Source organism: Fundulus heteroclitus, chromosome 19, assembly GCF_011125445.2.
Source record: "Fundulus heteroclitus isolate FHET01 chromosome 19, MU-UCD_Fhet_4.1, whole genome shotgun sequence".
NCBI lineage: Eukaryota > Metazoa > Chordata > Actinopteri > Cyprinodontiformes > Fundulidae > Fundulus > Fundulus heteroclitus.
Window position 1 is genome coordinate 24482623 of NC_046379.1, and position 17045 is coordinate 24499667.

At 45.2% G+C, this 17045-nt stretch overlaps 1 protein-coding gene across 3 annotated transcripts; it reads right to left on the reverse strand.

Moving 5' to 3' along the window:
• Positions 1-1394: 1394 nt before the first annotated feature.
• On the reverse strand, positions 1395-16366 carry atl1 (atlastin GTPase 1). 3 transcript variants are annotated; one of them, XM_012872251.3, is made up of 14 exons: positions 16167-16366; positions 13326-13576; positions 11747-11881; positions 9591-9695; positions 9327-9377; positions 9085-9141; positions 8782-8874; positions 6532-6670; positions 5526-5653; positions 5372-5428; positions 5178-5249; positions 4667-5098; positions 3650-3664; positions 1395-2051 (listed from the first exon to the last, which is right to left on the reverse strand). In XM_012872251.3, the coding sequence occupies exons 1-14, from the start codon at positions 16198-16200 to the stop codon at positions 1938-1940; spliced, it is 1683 nt and encodes a 560-aa protein (XP_012727705.2). In that variant the 5' UTR covers positions 16201-16366; the 3' UTR covers positions 1395-1937. The 3 variants fall into 3 exon arrangements, with proteins under 3 accessions (XP_012727705.2, XP_012727704.2, XP_012727706.2); XM_012872250.3 differs by having other exon boundaries at positions 3629-3664; XM_012872252.3 differs by lacking the exon at positions 3650-3664.
• Positions 16367-17045: the final 679 nt, after the last annotated feature.

Genomic DNA, 17045 nt, shown 5'->3' on the forward strand with positions numbered 1-17045 from the left:
GGGTCAAGCCTCATCATCGGCTTTCTGAATCAGCACGGACCCAACGCTGGACGCTGATGTCTTGCTCGGTGTTTACGAACGCGAGGCCCGAGGCTCCTCCGTCACCGTCCCAACCGGCCAGAGGATTCAGGTTACGTGCGAAAAAGATGACGGCCGACATCTGGAATGAGATCTGTGGCCACGCCCCGGCAGCATCTAGCTTTGATTCCTCCTGCGGGCGCGGAGCGGCTGCATTCCTGGGATTTGCTGGAACATTCAGTGAGAAACGGAACAATGGAGCCGCCGGGCCTCCTCTTTGCCACAGTAGGAACTGAACACACACACACACGTGGGACCCCGCGACTTTTTACGCTGCACAACCGCAGAGCTGCGAGCGGAGTAAAAAGGTGAGGAGGGGTGCCTGTTGCGCTTGAAACTGACTGGTTCTCCTCGGCCTCCACGCTGCTGCTCCCTGAGCTTTCCACGGAAAGAGCAAACGCACAGTGCCTTGCAAAAGTTACATTTTTTCCCCACTTTCTGAACCACATTATTCAATGTATTTTATTGGGATTTCTTTTTCATGTGATGGAACACCACAACGCAGGATTATAATTCTGATAGCGAAAGAGGAAGGAAAAGCTCACGTGGGTTTTAGCATCTCGTCCAAGTTTTAGGTGCAGTGTATAAGGAGACACGGCTTCGGACCAATAAGATACACGGTGGTGGCGGGATCATGCTGCGGGCATGCTTTTCTCCAGCTGGTCAGGGTTGATAGAAGGATAGATTCAATTTAGTTCAATTCAAAAGTACTTTAGCAATCTCAAAGGGGATTAATAAAAGGGGTCAAGTCAAAGCCCAGAGCCAATCAAATTTGAGAATCTGCAGAGCATCTGACGGCGCTTCGCTATTCTGCAAAGAGAAATGGGCGGCAATGCCAGCTTCTTGATCTGCACACACACCCAGGGAGGCCGAATCCAGAGGCACGCCGCACCTTACAGCCTCTCGCTTCTAAAAGACGTCCGAAGCAAAACGTCCCTCCCTCGTTCCAATCACGTTCCGCTCTGACTTGGTCCTCTAGATAAAATCCCAATAAAATACATTCTCACTCACGCCTGCGGTCCCAACACGACAAAACCTGCGAGGCACCGCGTCGCCCGCAGCTTGTAGCGCGCCTCGGTGTGTCTGTGTCTGCCCAGGCCGACCGGGATGTGAAAGAACGAAAGACGAAACGTTTACATTTTATGGCACAACACCGCTTTTGTCACAACCATTAAAACATATTTCTTTTAAAAAGTATACCTGAATTCGGAGCTTAAAGATGAGAAACATCAACATGCAAATAATTCCTCTTCATTATTCAACACACTGTACATAATTTGGCCTTTTGCGGATCATTATATATATATATATATATATATATATATATATATATATATATATATATATATATATATATATATATATATATATATATATATATATATATATATATATATATAAACAGCACGAAAACCCTAAAGAACAGAACGCTTGTCACAAGTGGTTATTTCACAAACTCGGCAATACTCTGTAGGTAAAGCATTGCCCGCGTTAAATGACGGAGAAATCAGTGTGACGTGAAATAAACAGCAGACTGCAGGCCGGACGCTCGGAGGTCTCCTCCGGCGGAGTGCGTCTGTGGAGACGACAGGTGAACGACGATGGTACACTGGAGCCCACGCTTCGACAGCAGACCCCCCACGCCGAGGCGGCGCTCGGACATTTCTGATGCAGGAAACGTTCTAAAGTTCAATATAAGCAATTAAAGTAAGTGTCTGGGTTCGCTGGCTGCAGCAGCAGCCATCACCAGAATAGAGTAGTGCCCGACGGGTGAGGACGTCCCCCCTCTCCTTCCCTCCCCCTCCCAAAAAAAACCAAAAAAAAAAAAAAAACCCAGAAAAGTCCCTGCAGTGTTGTCATCAGTCCTTCTTCTTGTCCCGCTCCTGGGCGGCGGCGTCCGCGTGGGCCCCGGGGAAAGCGTGGTGGTACAGGTGCCGGTGGTTGGCCGCTACATTGTACAGCTTGTACAGAGCCTGGGTGAGGAAGGACAGGATGGGTCAGGACACGCCGGGTTAATTCAGACACAACCGACGTCACAGGAGGAAGAGGAACAGGAGAGCGAGCGGCACGGACAGAAATATCTATCTACGGCCACGCTTAACTTGAGTGAGTTAGAGAAACAAGAAGCAACGCTTTTCCGGTCCTCCTCGGCTCTGCAGAGGCCCAAGGCAGCTAAAGAAAGCAGAGCAAGCATCCTGCACAGGCTTCATGCACGCCGAGTCGTAGTGCGGAGCAGGTGTCGAGATGCTACATGCGTTGCCCTGCGCAACATCTCTCGCCCCCTTTTAACCTTTTAACTAGTGTTGCACCGATACCGATACCAGTATCGGCCGGGGTGCCGATACCGCACTAAAATGGTGGTATCGGTATCGGCGAGTACCAACAAATAGGTCACAGATACCATTTTGATGTTTGTATGTCACTTGAATGCAGCCTTCTCTCTCCCGACACTCACTAGTTCTACTGGATTCACTTTGTATTAGTCTTTTTCCTGCTTTAATAAGGTAGCAGCTTGACAAAGCCGTGATAGCAATTATTTTACATCCAAGTAGTATGCTGTTCTTCATATATACACACACATCAATTTCAAAGTAATGGTATCGGTATGGTATGGTATCGGCCGATACTGCACAGCCAGGTATCAGGGCAAAAAAATGGCATCGGCGCAACACTACTTTTAACATCTCGTCCTCTTACAGGCAGAATCCTAAACAGTTTTGGTTCCATTTTCATTTATGTCTTTTGCATGACTGGCCGTCACAAAGTAATGGATAACACCGAAGCAGAAGGAAAATGATCCGCTGATTCTGAAAAGCAGAGCGTCAACGCAGATCTTTTGATCTATGTCTACCAGCTTTGCACATCTTTTTTTTTTTTTTTTTTTTTTTTTGCTCGGTCCTTGCAAAATAATTAGCAAAAAAGGAGCAAAAGGGCCTGCAGACATTGATTTTTTATTTTTTTCATTAAAGTCCTGCCATGTGTTCTTAATTAGATTTAGGTCTGGACCATTCCAACAAGAACATGTTCTTTGCCATGCAGCCCAGGCTGTTTGTTTTTTTATCTGCTGGAAGATGAACCTCCTCTGCAGGTTTTCCAGCCTGCAAACTGATTTTCTTCCAAATATGCCTTGTATCTAAAGAAATCCCCACAGCATAATGCTGCAAACACCGTGTTTTAATCTGAGAATAGCATGCATGGATTTTACTTAGCAGTTTCTGAGGTGCTGAATACAAATGCATGTCAGATTTCTATTATTACATGTAAAATATGTCCAAACTGTGCATCCTTTTCCCTTTTGTCCCCCCCCCCCCCAGAAAAACCTGCCTCCACCAAGATAAAGAGAAGAGACGCCACCCAGCTTGGTATCGGCACACAGTGGAAAAGCCGACACCGGCCGCGGCATAGGGGCGCAGAACTGCACAAGGCAAGGCATGTTATTTTTGGAGCAACAAGGAAGGACTTGATAAACTACACTAAATTACACTTAAAGAAAATAAGCACACACACACAAACAGGAGACACTGTTTGGCAAGCAGATGCTTTGGCTCACCTGGCTCTTCGTAATACCCACCTCATTTGTGCTCCCCTGCAGAAGCATTCAATGAAATAAGTACAAAGAATGTAAAATGGATACGTGCTGAAACACACATTCATCAACAGCAACAAAGACGGGATTAATGTGGTCATAGGTTTTGGAGGCATTTTGGCAGCTGGATCTGAAAATAATGATATTTTTATTTCCCAGACCTTATTCCCTTTGTCATTGATTAAATGCTTTCTGCTTCCTTCCTTCCTCCTGCCATACATTCGTTGCTTCCTACCTGTCTATTTTGCTCCCTTCCTTAATCCTTGTTCCCTTCCTTCCTTCCTTCCTCCAGTTAATTTTTTTCATTCCTTCCCTGTGCACTTCCTTTCTTTTCTTCCTTGTACCCTTCATTACTGACTTCCCGTCGGTCATTCCTCCTTACACCTGCGCAACACTTTTATCTTTCCTTTCTTCGGTTCTTGTGTCTTTTCTTTCTCACTTTCCTTGTGCTCTTCCTTCCCTTCTTCCTTGATCCCTTCCTTTGTCATCTTCCTTGTGTCATTCTTCCCATTCTTGTGTCCTTTTTGCCTGATTTCTTCCTTCGCTTTCACTTCATCCGTTTCTATCCTTTCTTGTGCCTTTTCTCCCTTCCCTTTTTCTGTGAATCCTATCCTTCCTTCCTTCCTTCCTTCCTTCCTTCCTTCCTTCCTTCCTTCCTTCCTTCCTGTATGAGGTTTCCTATATCAACCCTGCTTCCTGTAAAGTTCAGTGTGGAAAAGCCTAACATTTTTACATGATCATACCGTAGGAACACTGTGTAGAATCTGTCCCCACCTAGTGGACATATGATGTGTTCTCACTGAGGGTTTTGCTTTTTTGCACAGAATATTTATTTAATTCCTAAGCAAAGTACGACAAACAGGGCTGCCAAAATGCAGTATGAAATGGGAACACTTCTCTCATGAGACAACGGGGATCTAAATGGACATGCAAATATATTTTGATTGTGACTGTCTTAATGATAAATACATTTAGAGGTCTGGGCTCAGTTAAGCCATTTACCTGGTCCCAAAGTGCCCCAGCCACCTGGTCGATGACGGCGCCCAGTTCCCTGTACTCCCCGGAGTATCGGATGTAGGCCCAGGTGCAGAGGGTGATCAGCGCCAGGCCCAGGATCATGTTGCACAGGCTGGCGATGATGTCCACGCCCACAAAGCCCGTGATCCCCGCCGCCACGTACATGACGAAGATGACCACGAAGAGCGTGGCCGGCGTGCGGGCGGCGTGGAAAATGTTCTTGGAGTCGTTGTGCTTGATGTACTGGACGAACACCTCGTCGATCTCGCCCTCCAGCTGCTGCAGGTAGCGGCGGCTGAACTCCTCGCCACCCATCTTCTTGACGCCGCGGAAGAGCTGCAGGGCCTCCTCCCTGATGGTGGCGTGTCGGCTCTGCAGCTCGCTGGGGGCCAGGAAGGGCCGGTCGCCTCCGCAGACCTGGGGGACCGAGAGGAGAGGGGTCGGCGTGAAAGGAAAAAAGTGCAAGCGGACGCGTAGCATCGACTTTTCAACCGACCTCCTCCATTTTTTTGTTGTACAGATCCTTGGCAGCTGCGACGGCTGCTAAATTATTGGCCTCCGCTGTGGCCTGAAGAGAAAGCACAGTCCACACGTTGAAGCATGAGACGCGGCGCAAAGCAATTATTCCAGAGGGGGAAAAAAACGGGACTAAACACTGAAATAATGACAAACCAGTGTCTTTAAACGTACCTGCAGCATTGACTTAGGATGTGGCAACTCTTCCCCCTGGTATATTTTAATGTATGCCTGAAGCACAGAATACAGATATTTTCATAATGAAAGCAGAAACGTTCATTTTGAAACACACGCCTGTGGTGTTTGGTTCTGGCGGTTCAGTTCTGACCTTAAAGTACTCCAGCAGGCCTCTGCAGGTGATCTTGCTGCCGTTGATCTCCTTCACGTCGATGTTCCGAGGACTGAGGATCCAGGGGATCAGGATCTTCAGGTTGTTTATGAACTCCCCATCGATCTCTAAATGAGAACAAACAGCTTGTGCAACAATCTGGGAGTTTGCTTGGTAGGGATTTTAAAGCAGATATTTGCTGATGAAGTAATTAGCTTTCTTTTATCAGTTTCCCAGGAAAAAAAAACTTCTGCAGAATCAAGAAGCAGAGATGCCTGTACTATCATTCTTACATATTATCTAAAGGTTATTAGATGTGCGTGGTGCCGCTTTGCTTAAATCTGGTTTTTAAAAAGTTGTCCAGCTGCCTGAAAGGCTGTAGCTGGTGCAGTCGTGCCTCTGGTTCCATCTGATGTAAAACTAACACAACCTTTAAATTAAAAGAACTTGATACCAACAGACATAGTGGACCCTAAGCTAAAAGTACATTCACACTGCAAAAAGAGAACTAAAAATAAGTAAAATTGTCTTGAAATGAATGTATTTGCCCTTGATTTGAGCAGGTAAATGAGATTATTTGCCAATGGAATGAGTATTTCTACCCCTAAAATAAGATGATGGAGAAGAATTTTTCCTATTTTAAGTGCAAAAATCTCATTCCATTGGCAAATAATCTTATTTATTTGATCAAATCAAGGGCAAATACATTCATTTCAAGAAAATTTGACTTATTTTTAGTTCTATTTTTGCAGTGCAGTGTCACAATAAGGTGGGCCTCCTAGTTAAATATTTGGGCCCTAGATCACACCCATCTTTAAGCACAGCTTTTATTCCTCCCTGCCACATTAGTTTTCTGCCCTTTTTTACATGCTTATGACTCTCCTAGCGACAAAATGTGATGTACACACAACTTCCAAGCATTCCTAGCCACTTTTTGCCACAGTGACCAACACAAACATCTATGGCCACCCTTTTCTGCGACGTGCCGCTGGCAGAGAGAAGATACCTTTAATCCTTCCGTCAAAGTTCGGGTTGGTGGCCACCTTGAGGCCGGGGTGAGGCATCAGGAAGCAGGAGATGTTGGTGAAGCAGGAGTGGATGTGCTTGCGCACGTTCTGAAGCTCTTCGTGCTGGTTCTCCGAGATCTGCAGCAGGAGCACACGGTTCCGGTTCTATTCAATTGCGACTTGGCGCCACAGAAATTGAGCGGGACTGAATACAATCAGACAAACCCCGGCGACAAGCTCATCTCAGCAAATTGAAATATCACTGAAAAGATCATTTATTTCGGGTGTTCGATTCGCTTCTCATTAAATAGATTAATTCCACACGGGCGGATGCATTTCAAGAGAATAATGCTATTCATTTAGAAACTTTTGGCTCATAGCTACTGAAAACCTGAAATTCTGTTTCTAAGAAAACCTAAACATAATTGAATTAAAAGGATTCATTATAAAGAAAACTGAGCCTATTAAAGCAGTATGTCCATGGACTGTATGTTATATGTTCTCAGCGTGCGGGCTGGGATATATTCCATTTTCTGACCCACTTAATCCCTCATGGGGTCACGAGGGGTACTGGTGTCTATCTCCACCTATCAATGGCCCAGAGGCGGGGTACACCCTGGACAGGTCGCCAGTCTGTCGCAGCGGTCTGGGATCCTTATTAGTGAATTACTGCATCAGTGCGGCGTAGCATGGAGGCCATCAGTGGTTCTGCTGAGGTGTTCAGGAAGCCCCGATTGTTTTAACAGTGACCTTAAGCGCGTCTGCATCGTTGGCTCTAGTGTACCCTGATCTTTCATATCTACTACGGTGTTTATGGGTTAGGCTCACTAAAGCCTTGCGGGTCAATCCATCACAGCGATGTGCTGCTCATCAAAGCAGGCGGTCAAATCAGCGTCTCCATAATGCCTGTCAGCAGAGGAAAGCACACGGTGCTCTGAGATGTCCCGATGGACGCCTGCGCTGACTTTACACTTGAAACCCAATGGACCAACCCAACAAGAATGACACGGCACCCCAAATCGCTACTGACTTGGAGCAGCTTGGACTCTAGGCCTCTTCACCCTTCCTCCAGACTCTAGGACCTGGATTTCCAAATCAAGCGAAATGCAAACTTTACTCTCGTAGCTCTTGTCCTGGACAGGTCTATGCAGTCGGTTACATTTCTATTAAAACGATTGGATGCAGGACTCTGAAGGCACAGCTTCTTTAGCAGTGCATACCCTCCATGTGGAGGGTGTCAATGACCATCTGTTGAACAGCAGTAAAGTCAGCAGTGTTCATCCTGATTATATAGGCAATAACAATACCATAACATGATATTTCTGTCATGAAATTGTTCTTTTAATTAGCTGTATGCCATAATCATTATCATTATTATTATTATTATTATTCCTTTATCTAACCAGGAAAAGTCCCATTGAGATTAACAATCTCTTTTTCAAGGGAGTCCTGGCCAAGATAGCGGCAAAAGATTATATTACAAATTATATTACAGTTTACAATAACATCTGTCTAAATTAGAATTTCGTAAAACAGTTACAAACCATAGATCTCATTTCCAAACTTTTGAGCAATCGTTTAAAATGTCCGATCGGAATCAAATCCTTCAACTTCCAGTCTTTCTGAAGATTGTTCCACGCTGTGGGGGCAGAGTACTGAAAAGCTGTCTTTCCAGCTTCGGTGCGGATACTAGGCACAGACAGAAGCAGAGACTCCTGAGAACGTAGAGAATACAGTCCAGCTGCTCTTGGTTGAATGTACTCACAGAGGTATGAGGGGAGCAGACGCAGAATACCCTTATAAATGATCATATACCAGTGAGTGAGTCTACGAGTCTCTAATGCTGGCCAGCCCACACGTACATAAAGTTCACAGTGGTGTGTGCGAGGCTTACAATTTGTGATAAATCGTAGAGAGGCATGGTAAATTGAGTCTAACATTTTTAAAACTTGATCTGGGGCATTAATATAGATTAGGTCACCATAGTCCAGAATGGGTAAAAACGTTGCAGCTACCAGTCTCTTCTTCGACTTAAAAGTGAAACGAAGCCTATTCCTGAAGAAGAAGCCAATTTTCAGTCTGAGTTTTTTTAATCAATCAGCAGGATTAGCAAAAGTAAATATCCCCTCTGTAAATAAATGACCATTTTGATGATATTCCAATAATTTATTGACATGCACCTGCAGGTTTGTGAGGAAGAAAGTGATCCAGCAGCGTTAGACGCTTCAGTGAAATCAGAGATGACTGACCTTCAGTCTCTTCTCAAGAAACTTCATGCCGCCCTCCTGTCCGTATGGAAACTCGTACGGAAAACTCCAGTCTCGAACCAGGAAAATCAGGGACTAGGACAGAAAGCGCACCGTCATGCAGCATTAGGTCAACATTTATAAATGGCCGGTTACTTTCAACTTCATCCTAACAGGCAGCACCTAAATTATTGTTTGGAACTAAACAAAAACTGTCAATATTTAAAACAGTTTCATTTATTGCAAATTTGTTTTCAATTGTTTGCATTTAGTTGGGAAATAGTGACACAGAAGCACGGGCCATACCTGGAAAGGTTTGAGGAACGTCTCCTCCATCGCTAGTCTGCCATACTCAGTGAAGAGCTGAAACAACAATGACGTCATCAGTTGTGATCTGAAATACTTTGATTCAGCATCACACCATGGGTTAGCAATAAAGCTCGAGATTAGATGCCAAATCCAGCTCATGCTCAATTTCAGCAGTGCTTTTTTTTAGAATGATGACATGCCATCAGGATTTTGTCATTTTCCAGCAGTTATTGTTTTACCTGCAAGTGCTGGAGATCATCCTCTTGTACATTCTGTGATATATTGTAAACCTGGAAGAGACAGTTTTCCTTACAGTGTTGACAAGCTGAGAACATTTAAAAAGTTGTTGTGTCAGAACAAGCGAGAAAAAAAAACAGGATGAGATTTGTGTTTTTATTTTTTATTTTTTTCAGTTCATCTTGTTCGGCTGCTTCTTCCAGCGCTGTTATAGCCTCTGAGCCCAGGGCGCTCAGAAGTGCTCGGTGGGGGTGAGACTGTTGTACCTGCATGGAGCTGATCATGGTGCTCAGGGCGAACACGGTGGCTGAATCCCTCAGCGTGGATTGGCTGTCGAATGTGCCCTGCGTGTCCATCAGCAACACGGCGACCTGCGTCACCGGAGACGAGGAGAAACCCACCTGTTAGTCTACTCTACGCTCACCTCAGTCATCGGCATCAACATGTGGAAGAAAGCCTTCAAGTAAATCCATCTTTTACTGTAGTTGGAAAATCTCATATTGGAACCATTAGAAAAATCAAATGTTTGAGTGCATTTGTTTGGCAGGAGATACCTTCCCTAAGTTAAGAATCACCTAACGGCGCAATTATTGGTTCTCCTGCTGTCCTCCAGAGAGGAATCTTTGATCATGTATTTCTGCTAAATCTCCCTAGATCATCCAGACTTCTGGGTCTCCCAGGATGCAACTCTTCAGCTCACCCAACGGGTTTTCTATACAACTCAGGTCTGGGGACTGAGACGACTTTGTGAACAATTCTACGGCAGACTGCCGAAAGTACTGACCGGGATGCTTTGACGTATCGTCGGCCCACCCTTTGCAGCCACAGCAGCTTGACCTCTCCTGGGAAGGGTTAGAGGTGTTGGTGATACGGTTAGGGTCTGATATCTGACCAGCATTTGTGAGGTCAGACACTAATGCCGGACCACCAGGCCTGGTTCGCCGTCTCCGCTGCAACTCATCTCCAAAGGTGTTCGATCTAATCCTGAGGTCAGGACTATGTGCTGGAAAGTCAAGCTGGTCAGCCATCTTTATGGACTCTGCTTTGTGCGCGGAGGGGCGGACATGTTGGAGCTGAACGGGCCATCTTCAAACGTCTTCCGCAGCGTGAGGACCATGCAGGTGTTGCAAAGGTCTTTGGATGCTGCAGCGTTGAGGGAATTAAGTGTCCGAGCTCAACCTCCGAAAAAATAAATAAACGCCGTTATCCTTCACACTTGACACGATGCATCATTTAAAAAGTGCCATTCTCAGCGCAACTACCACGCCCAGACTTAGCCACTGGCTTGCCTGACAGGGAGGCAGGAATCATCTGTCCAGAGAATTGATCTCCACTGCTCCAGAGTCCGCCGGTGGCGTGCTTTAACACAACTGAGATGTACGGCCATGGAGCTAATGTGAAACCCACGTGAGGTCTGGAGGTCTGGCATACAGTGGGTAACTTCCACTCACCGCTCACCTCAGCATGTGCCGTCACACACTCTGTAACGTAGGTACTGGATGTTATACACTGCATAAAAGGGAATTAAAAGCAAGTAAATTTTTCTTGAAATTAGTGCATTTTTCCTTGATTTGAACAGCAAAAGAAGACTATTTGCCAATGGAACGAGAATTGTTCTTATTTTAAGTGCGAAAATCCTATTCCGTTGGCAAATAGTCTGATTTACCAGCTCAAATCAATGAGAAATACACTAATTTCAAGAGGGTTTTACCTACTTTTAGTTCCCTTTTTGCAGTGTACACCTGTGGCCGTGTAAGTAGTTAGAGCACATGGAGTCAGGGATTTGGAGGAGCGATCTAATACTCCTGGTAATACAGTACGTGTTCTGTTGGCCTTGTGTTTTGGATCATTGCTAAACATAAGCATAGCAACACCCAGCGATGCCCCATTTTCACGTTAGCGAAAGTCAAGTAGCTCACGGTCAAGACGTCAGCATTCACTCTAACTAGGCTACCAGGGTAATGAATGCTTAAAGTCCCAGCAGAGTTTAGTAAGCTCAACACATGATGGCAGGGCAGGAATGCATCACTGCCCAACAACCGTCAGCGTCTATGATGGTGTCTGACGGGTGTTACGGAGAATTGTTGACATAAAGACCCCACTCTGAGCTGCAGCTCATTTGTTTTTTTTATCTCCCCTATCATCCTGCTAATTGGCAAGATAAACACAGGTCCCCTTCCAGCCTCGCGGTTAGAAGAGACAGGCCTCTGTGTCCTGTTATAATAACACCCCAGGGCGACAGAAAGTTTATTAATCAGGTGTCCCTTCAACTTATGACTTTACCACCAAAGTCACGCACTCAAATTAAAACAATAGACATTATGCTAATGTATTACAAATGCATGTATTTTAATGGTTTTGTGCAGATTGTAGTTATCACTGTTTGTGATAACTACCCCCCAAAAAAAACAATCCCTCTGACCTTTCTTCCATCTGGTTTGTCCACCAGAAAGACCTCGCTCCAGATTTGGATGCCAGTGGTTTCCCTCTCCGAGCCCCCCCTCCAGGAGAAGCCGGTCAGAGGCTCGCTTGCGTCTCCGAGCCAGTGTTCGGACGCCTGAGCAACAGAACGTCACAATGTGAGGGTTACATACCGGCAGGCTGCTTTATCACAAAGGAGTGCAAGCAAAACGACCCGTGTGCCGCTAAAATAAAGAACTAAACAAACTACACTGCGGAAAAGAGCGCCACCATACACCTGGTGAGACTACAAATAGGGAATATACCCTAAAAGCACAATATCCAGACCAAAAAAATGACAAGTCGCACCTTTCAAAGTGTGGCGGAAAAAAGTATTAACATGCATGAACTTTTCTACATATTGTCACATCACAGATTCCAATCACAGGTGTGGATTTATTGGGATCTTTTGTGATAGACCAATGCAAAGTGGTGCCAGATTGTGACGAGGCAGAAAAATGAAACAAGGCACCGGGGGGTGTTTGTTCGTAAAGTGAAATCTGGAAAGTGTTTAGCTTGTCAGGTTTTCAGCTAACATCTTTTCCATCCACTCTGAGCAGCATCTCTGCCCCTGTTGAAGGAAGGTATCAGCGTGTGACAAAGTGGTTCAGTTTGTGTTTACCACTTGTCCCTTATTCTTATTTCTGACTCATTTACTTTCTGGTCATAATGCTTAAATTTAAACATTAGTTTGCAACGTTGCTTCACTTACTATCCCGGCTTTGTTTGTGTTAGCATTATGTTGCAGTTTACATCTATTTATATGTTTAGGTTAAAGCTACTACTTCTGGATTATTGGTTGAACTTATATATTCATATTTGTTTTCCTTTTTACTCACCACTGTTTGTCCCTTGTAGATCTGCAGCAGGGCAGGAGTATGGGTGGGGCCGGCCCAGTACTTCCTGCTTAAATGTCTGGATGATGTCACTGATTGCCTTGCTGGGTTCTACCAATTAGAGGCTTTTCTTTTGAGGATTGCTTTATTTGTTTTTCTTTAAAGTAACTTGTTGAGTTATCTTGTATTACATGGTTTATTTTTGCAGATCATTTCATTATGTAAATGAGTTTGTAAATTAGATTATTAATTTTATTCTTGTTTTTCTGTTTAGCTTTTTTTTGTTAACCTTGACCTCACTACGTTACACAGCACACCATGCCGCTTCCACCACCGTGCTGCGCTGTGACGAGGGTGCGTTAGGGTTATGTGTGTTGTTAAAGGCAAATACACGTGCAGTTAACATTTTCAGGTTTTTATATGAAAAACAAAACAAAAACAAAAAAAACAAAGGCATCTATTTTCTTCCTCGTCACAATTATGCACTGATTTCTGTTGATCTGTCATATAAAACTCAAAATCGATGTTTGCACCCTGAGAATATGCTGGAAGGACACTGTGTCACAGGGTGGCACAGCCCCCTGTGTTGCTGCCAACCAATGAGCGAACACGCTTAGATGATTTGTTAAATCCATATACCGACGGGCCAGAATGCGTTTTTAATGACTGGGTTTGTAAGGACGTCACACACCCACAGACACTTACGTGGTTGTACATGTAACGCAGCATGAAGTCCATGAGGAAGGACTTGCCCTTGCGGAAAGCCCCCGCCACGGAGATGGCCACCACCTCGCGGTCCCTGACCTCCTCGGACAGCAGGATGCGGCTCAGCGCCGCCTCGTCCAGCTCGAAGGTGTGGTCGTCTTTGACCAGCAGCACCTGGATGGGCCGGGCTCGTCCGTCCGGCTCCTCTTCCTCTGAGCTCCACTCGTAGACATTTTTGTCATTCAGAGACCCTGAAAGGACAAATCGGAGATCCTCAGGGCGGGTGGGGGGGAAACGCACGGGGTGAGCTCACAGAGCCTCCGTGACAAGAGCACCTGGAAGCGTTGCTAGAGCCCGGAGGCCTTCACAGTTATGACGGGCAAACTTAACGGTCCATTAAGAGAGCGGGCAGGAAAGAGAAACCTCCTTTTGCTAGCAATGAGATTCATTACATTACACTGACTCAGTCCACTGTGTCCGTCCAATCTGCCGGCGCTCAGCGAGATCACATGGGCTGGAAGGTTTCCCAGCAGCAGCTCTGAGTGTTTCCAGTCATCGCCGTTTCATGCAGCGTGGAAGCTACAAGCAGCGCCTTGCAACGCCGCCCGCACCTCCTGAACCTTTCCGTAGTTTGTCCCCAAGCCTTCAGTCTATTTTACTGGGATTTTAATGGGACACGGGTTAGTGCATCATTGTGATAGTTATTTAAAAAACTGATCTAAAGACTGGAAACGGTTAGCCCATTCTTCTTTTGTAAAACTGTTAAAGCGCCGTCAGCTTGGATGAAAAGTGCCTGTAAAGTAGGGCGTGGTGGCCTAGTCATTGGGGCGGTGCATATTGTGCTCTGCGAAGGCTGCAAGTACTCGGGTTGAACCCCACACAAAACCCTTAGCCCCAGATTGATCCCCGGTGCTGTTAAAAACGAACGAAACGCACGATTGCAATGACAAGGATTTTCCTTCTTCTTCCTTTCTTTCTGAAAAGTACATGCCGGAGATTGTGAATTGCACTAAGATCTAGACTTTGACTAGGCCATTCTAAACCAGCGAGTAGACTTTGAGCTGAACGGTTCCGCTGTAGCTTCAGATGTTGCTCCGTAACCTGACCCTGCTTTATACCTCTACACAACTTTCTCCCTGGGCTGCCCGCCTGTTCCTTGGTCTTCAAGGTGCTGTTTGTTCTCTGACGTTCTCTAACACAGGGGTTCTCAAACTTTTCATGGCCAGGGACCCTTTAGTAGCGGTAAAAAAATTTCCAAGGACCCCTTTAGATTCCTCAAGCTGATAGTATTTTTAAACAGCCTGTTGTACTGTTAAATAAATTAGGAATTGTGTATGTTTTTTTAAATATATATATATATATATATATATATATATATATATATATATATATATATATATATATATATATATATATATATATATATATATATATATATATATATATATATAAACCTAATATTAGAAATTTGGTGGAAATTAGATTCTCGATAAAGCTAAACTCGATGTAACTGATGTCATACTTGATGTTGTGGCCGGAGTTAAATATTTGTCCATTGTGTTACTCAGCTCAACCCCGACACATTGCCTCCTCAGGCCCGTTGACATGCATTTCAAGGACCCCCAACCCGTGGTTCGCGGACCCCCAGGGGGTCCGGGGACCCCAGCTTGAGGGCCGCTGCTCTAACAAACCTCTGAGGCCTTCAGAGATCAGCTGCATTTACTCTGGGGTTAAATCCCACACCGGTGGACCCTCTTAAAGGCAACTAGTTTAAGCGGATTTTATTTATTTCCATCAGAGCAAAGGGAGCGCAGTGCAAATACACGCCGCATTTTTCAGAATTTTACGAATATGCACCAAGTTTTGTTGGTCTCTCATGTTAAATACGCCCCAAAAAAAATACATCGATATTTGTGGTAGTAACACGGCGAAATGTGAAAGAGGTTAAAGGGGAGTGAACGTTATTGCAAGGCACTGCAGCTATGCCCCCCACAGCGATCCGGTCTGCACGTCTAGGGATGATGTGACTTTGCCTTCCGGGAAGTGACTCGAAATGTAAGCCTGGCCATAACTCTCCTACGGCTCAAGTAACAGGTAAGAAGTAGCGGGCAGCACTTTGGGTTGTGTTTAAAGATTAACACGGGACAACACGAATACACCGTCAATAATTGAACAAGGCATCAACCAGTGTTTTCGTTTCTTTTCTCGGGTTTGGTTTGGTCTGCCAGTGCACAAGCCTCCTGATCACACCGTTTCTGCCTCTGACCCTAAAACAGCCAAAAGACGTCAGAAGATGCTTTAAGTGGGTCAGGCCAGATCAACTCTCTGCTAGCAGACAGCAGCAGCTTTTCAGCTCTCCCTCCCTTCGTTTATAACCCAGGCCTCTCCCACTAGGCTGTCCCTTAACAGGCTGGTTTGGCTACAGAGCACTGTCACAGTTTTTTGATGCAGGATTACACACATTTGTCCACAACGACATCACTGGGCTTTAAAAAATAAAAATGAAACAGTAAACACCGTGAATCAAACGATTCTGGGGCCTTTAGAGGCCCGAGCTGACCCAGCAAGGCCTTTTCTACAAGCCAATCACCGCATTTACCTATCTAAATGATAGGATCCATTCAAATGAACAGTGTGTCTTTATGCATGCGGGGCTCCAACTGCGGCGCGGCGTTTTCCTCCGTATCAACAGCGCAGACATTAGATGCAGAGACAGGCTGCTCAGCATTGGTCTCAATGTTCCGAAACGAAAACAAGCCGAGCATGTAACAAACCCGAGCGCTGCATCGTTTCCACCCTTTGTGTGAAATATGACTTTTTTTTTTTTGGACGTACACTCACCCCAGCTGTCTCTCTCTGGACGGTGTTTCACCATAATGCGGTCCTTATATCCCCCGGCTTGAAGCGTAAATGAGCGACCCTAGTCGATAGTCATGAGCGTATGGGAGCTGGGAGGATGCCCTTATCTCCAGCACAACGACGTTCCTGTTGCAGGAGGATGATGGTGCTTTTATTCACGGCGCGATACACGGGTCGCGTCGCCAGAGGGCGCTGCTGTCTGTTGTCCCATCCCCGGGTGCTGAATGGAGCCAAGTTAACGATGTGCAATGCATATACAGTGCGTATATAGTATCAAAACCCCTCGATTATAGAAAAAAGATCTACTGGCTATGTGCTTTGCAGCGGTGAGCAATCCTTTTTGTCGCTGTCGGGAAAATGCCCTGCAATTCATGCTTGTGTCGGTAGGTGGCAATGTTGGACAAAGGTTGGGAGCCATGCTGCCTTCAGACACATTATGGAACTTTTATGTAACAGGCCACGGAAAGAGGTAGCTTCTGATTTCGCAATTTCGTCCATTTCTTCGTTTCTGGCACATGCCCATTCGAAGCGACTTATACGACTTATGCCCTTTTAAAGGATGTTTCAGACTTGCTGTGACAAACGATCGTTGAAAAGTAATCCAGCAGGAAGAGGTAGTCATAACAATTCTCCAAAACATATGGTTTATATTTATTTTAATTATTGGTTGAAGAAAAAAATATATAGAAAGTCTTCAACCAATAATTACAATAAATATAAACCATATGTTTTAAGAATCGTTATGGCTACATTTGCCTCCAAAATCAATTTAGATTTTAGTTGTCATTTCTGTACTTTCATAACATATAACGTGGTGTGCAGTGGTTTCAGTACATGTTTACAAAATGCTGTGTTTGTGGG

What these genes read in the sequence shown, in the direction of transcription:
- atl1 (XM_012872250.3), bottom strand. Translation starts at nt 16,200, where the DNA reads ATGGTGAAACACCGTCCAGAGAGAGACAGCTGGG. An exon ending in TCCAGAGAGAGACAGCTGGG is followed by an intron (nt 13,577 to 16,166) that starts GTGAGTGTACGT and finishes TTGTCCTTTCAG; the next exon opens with GGTCTCTGAATGACAAAAAT. An exon ending in TGCGTTACATGTACAACCAC is followed by an intron (nt 11,882 to 13,325) that starts GTAAGTGTCTGT and finishes TCTGTTGCTCAG; the next exon opens with GCGTCCGAACACTGGCTCGG.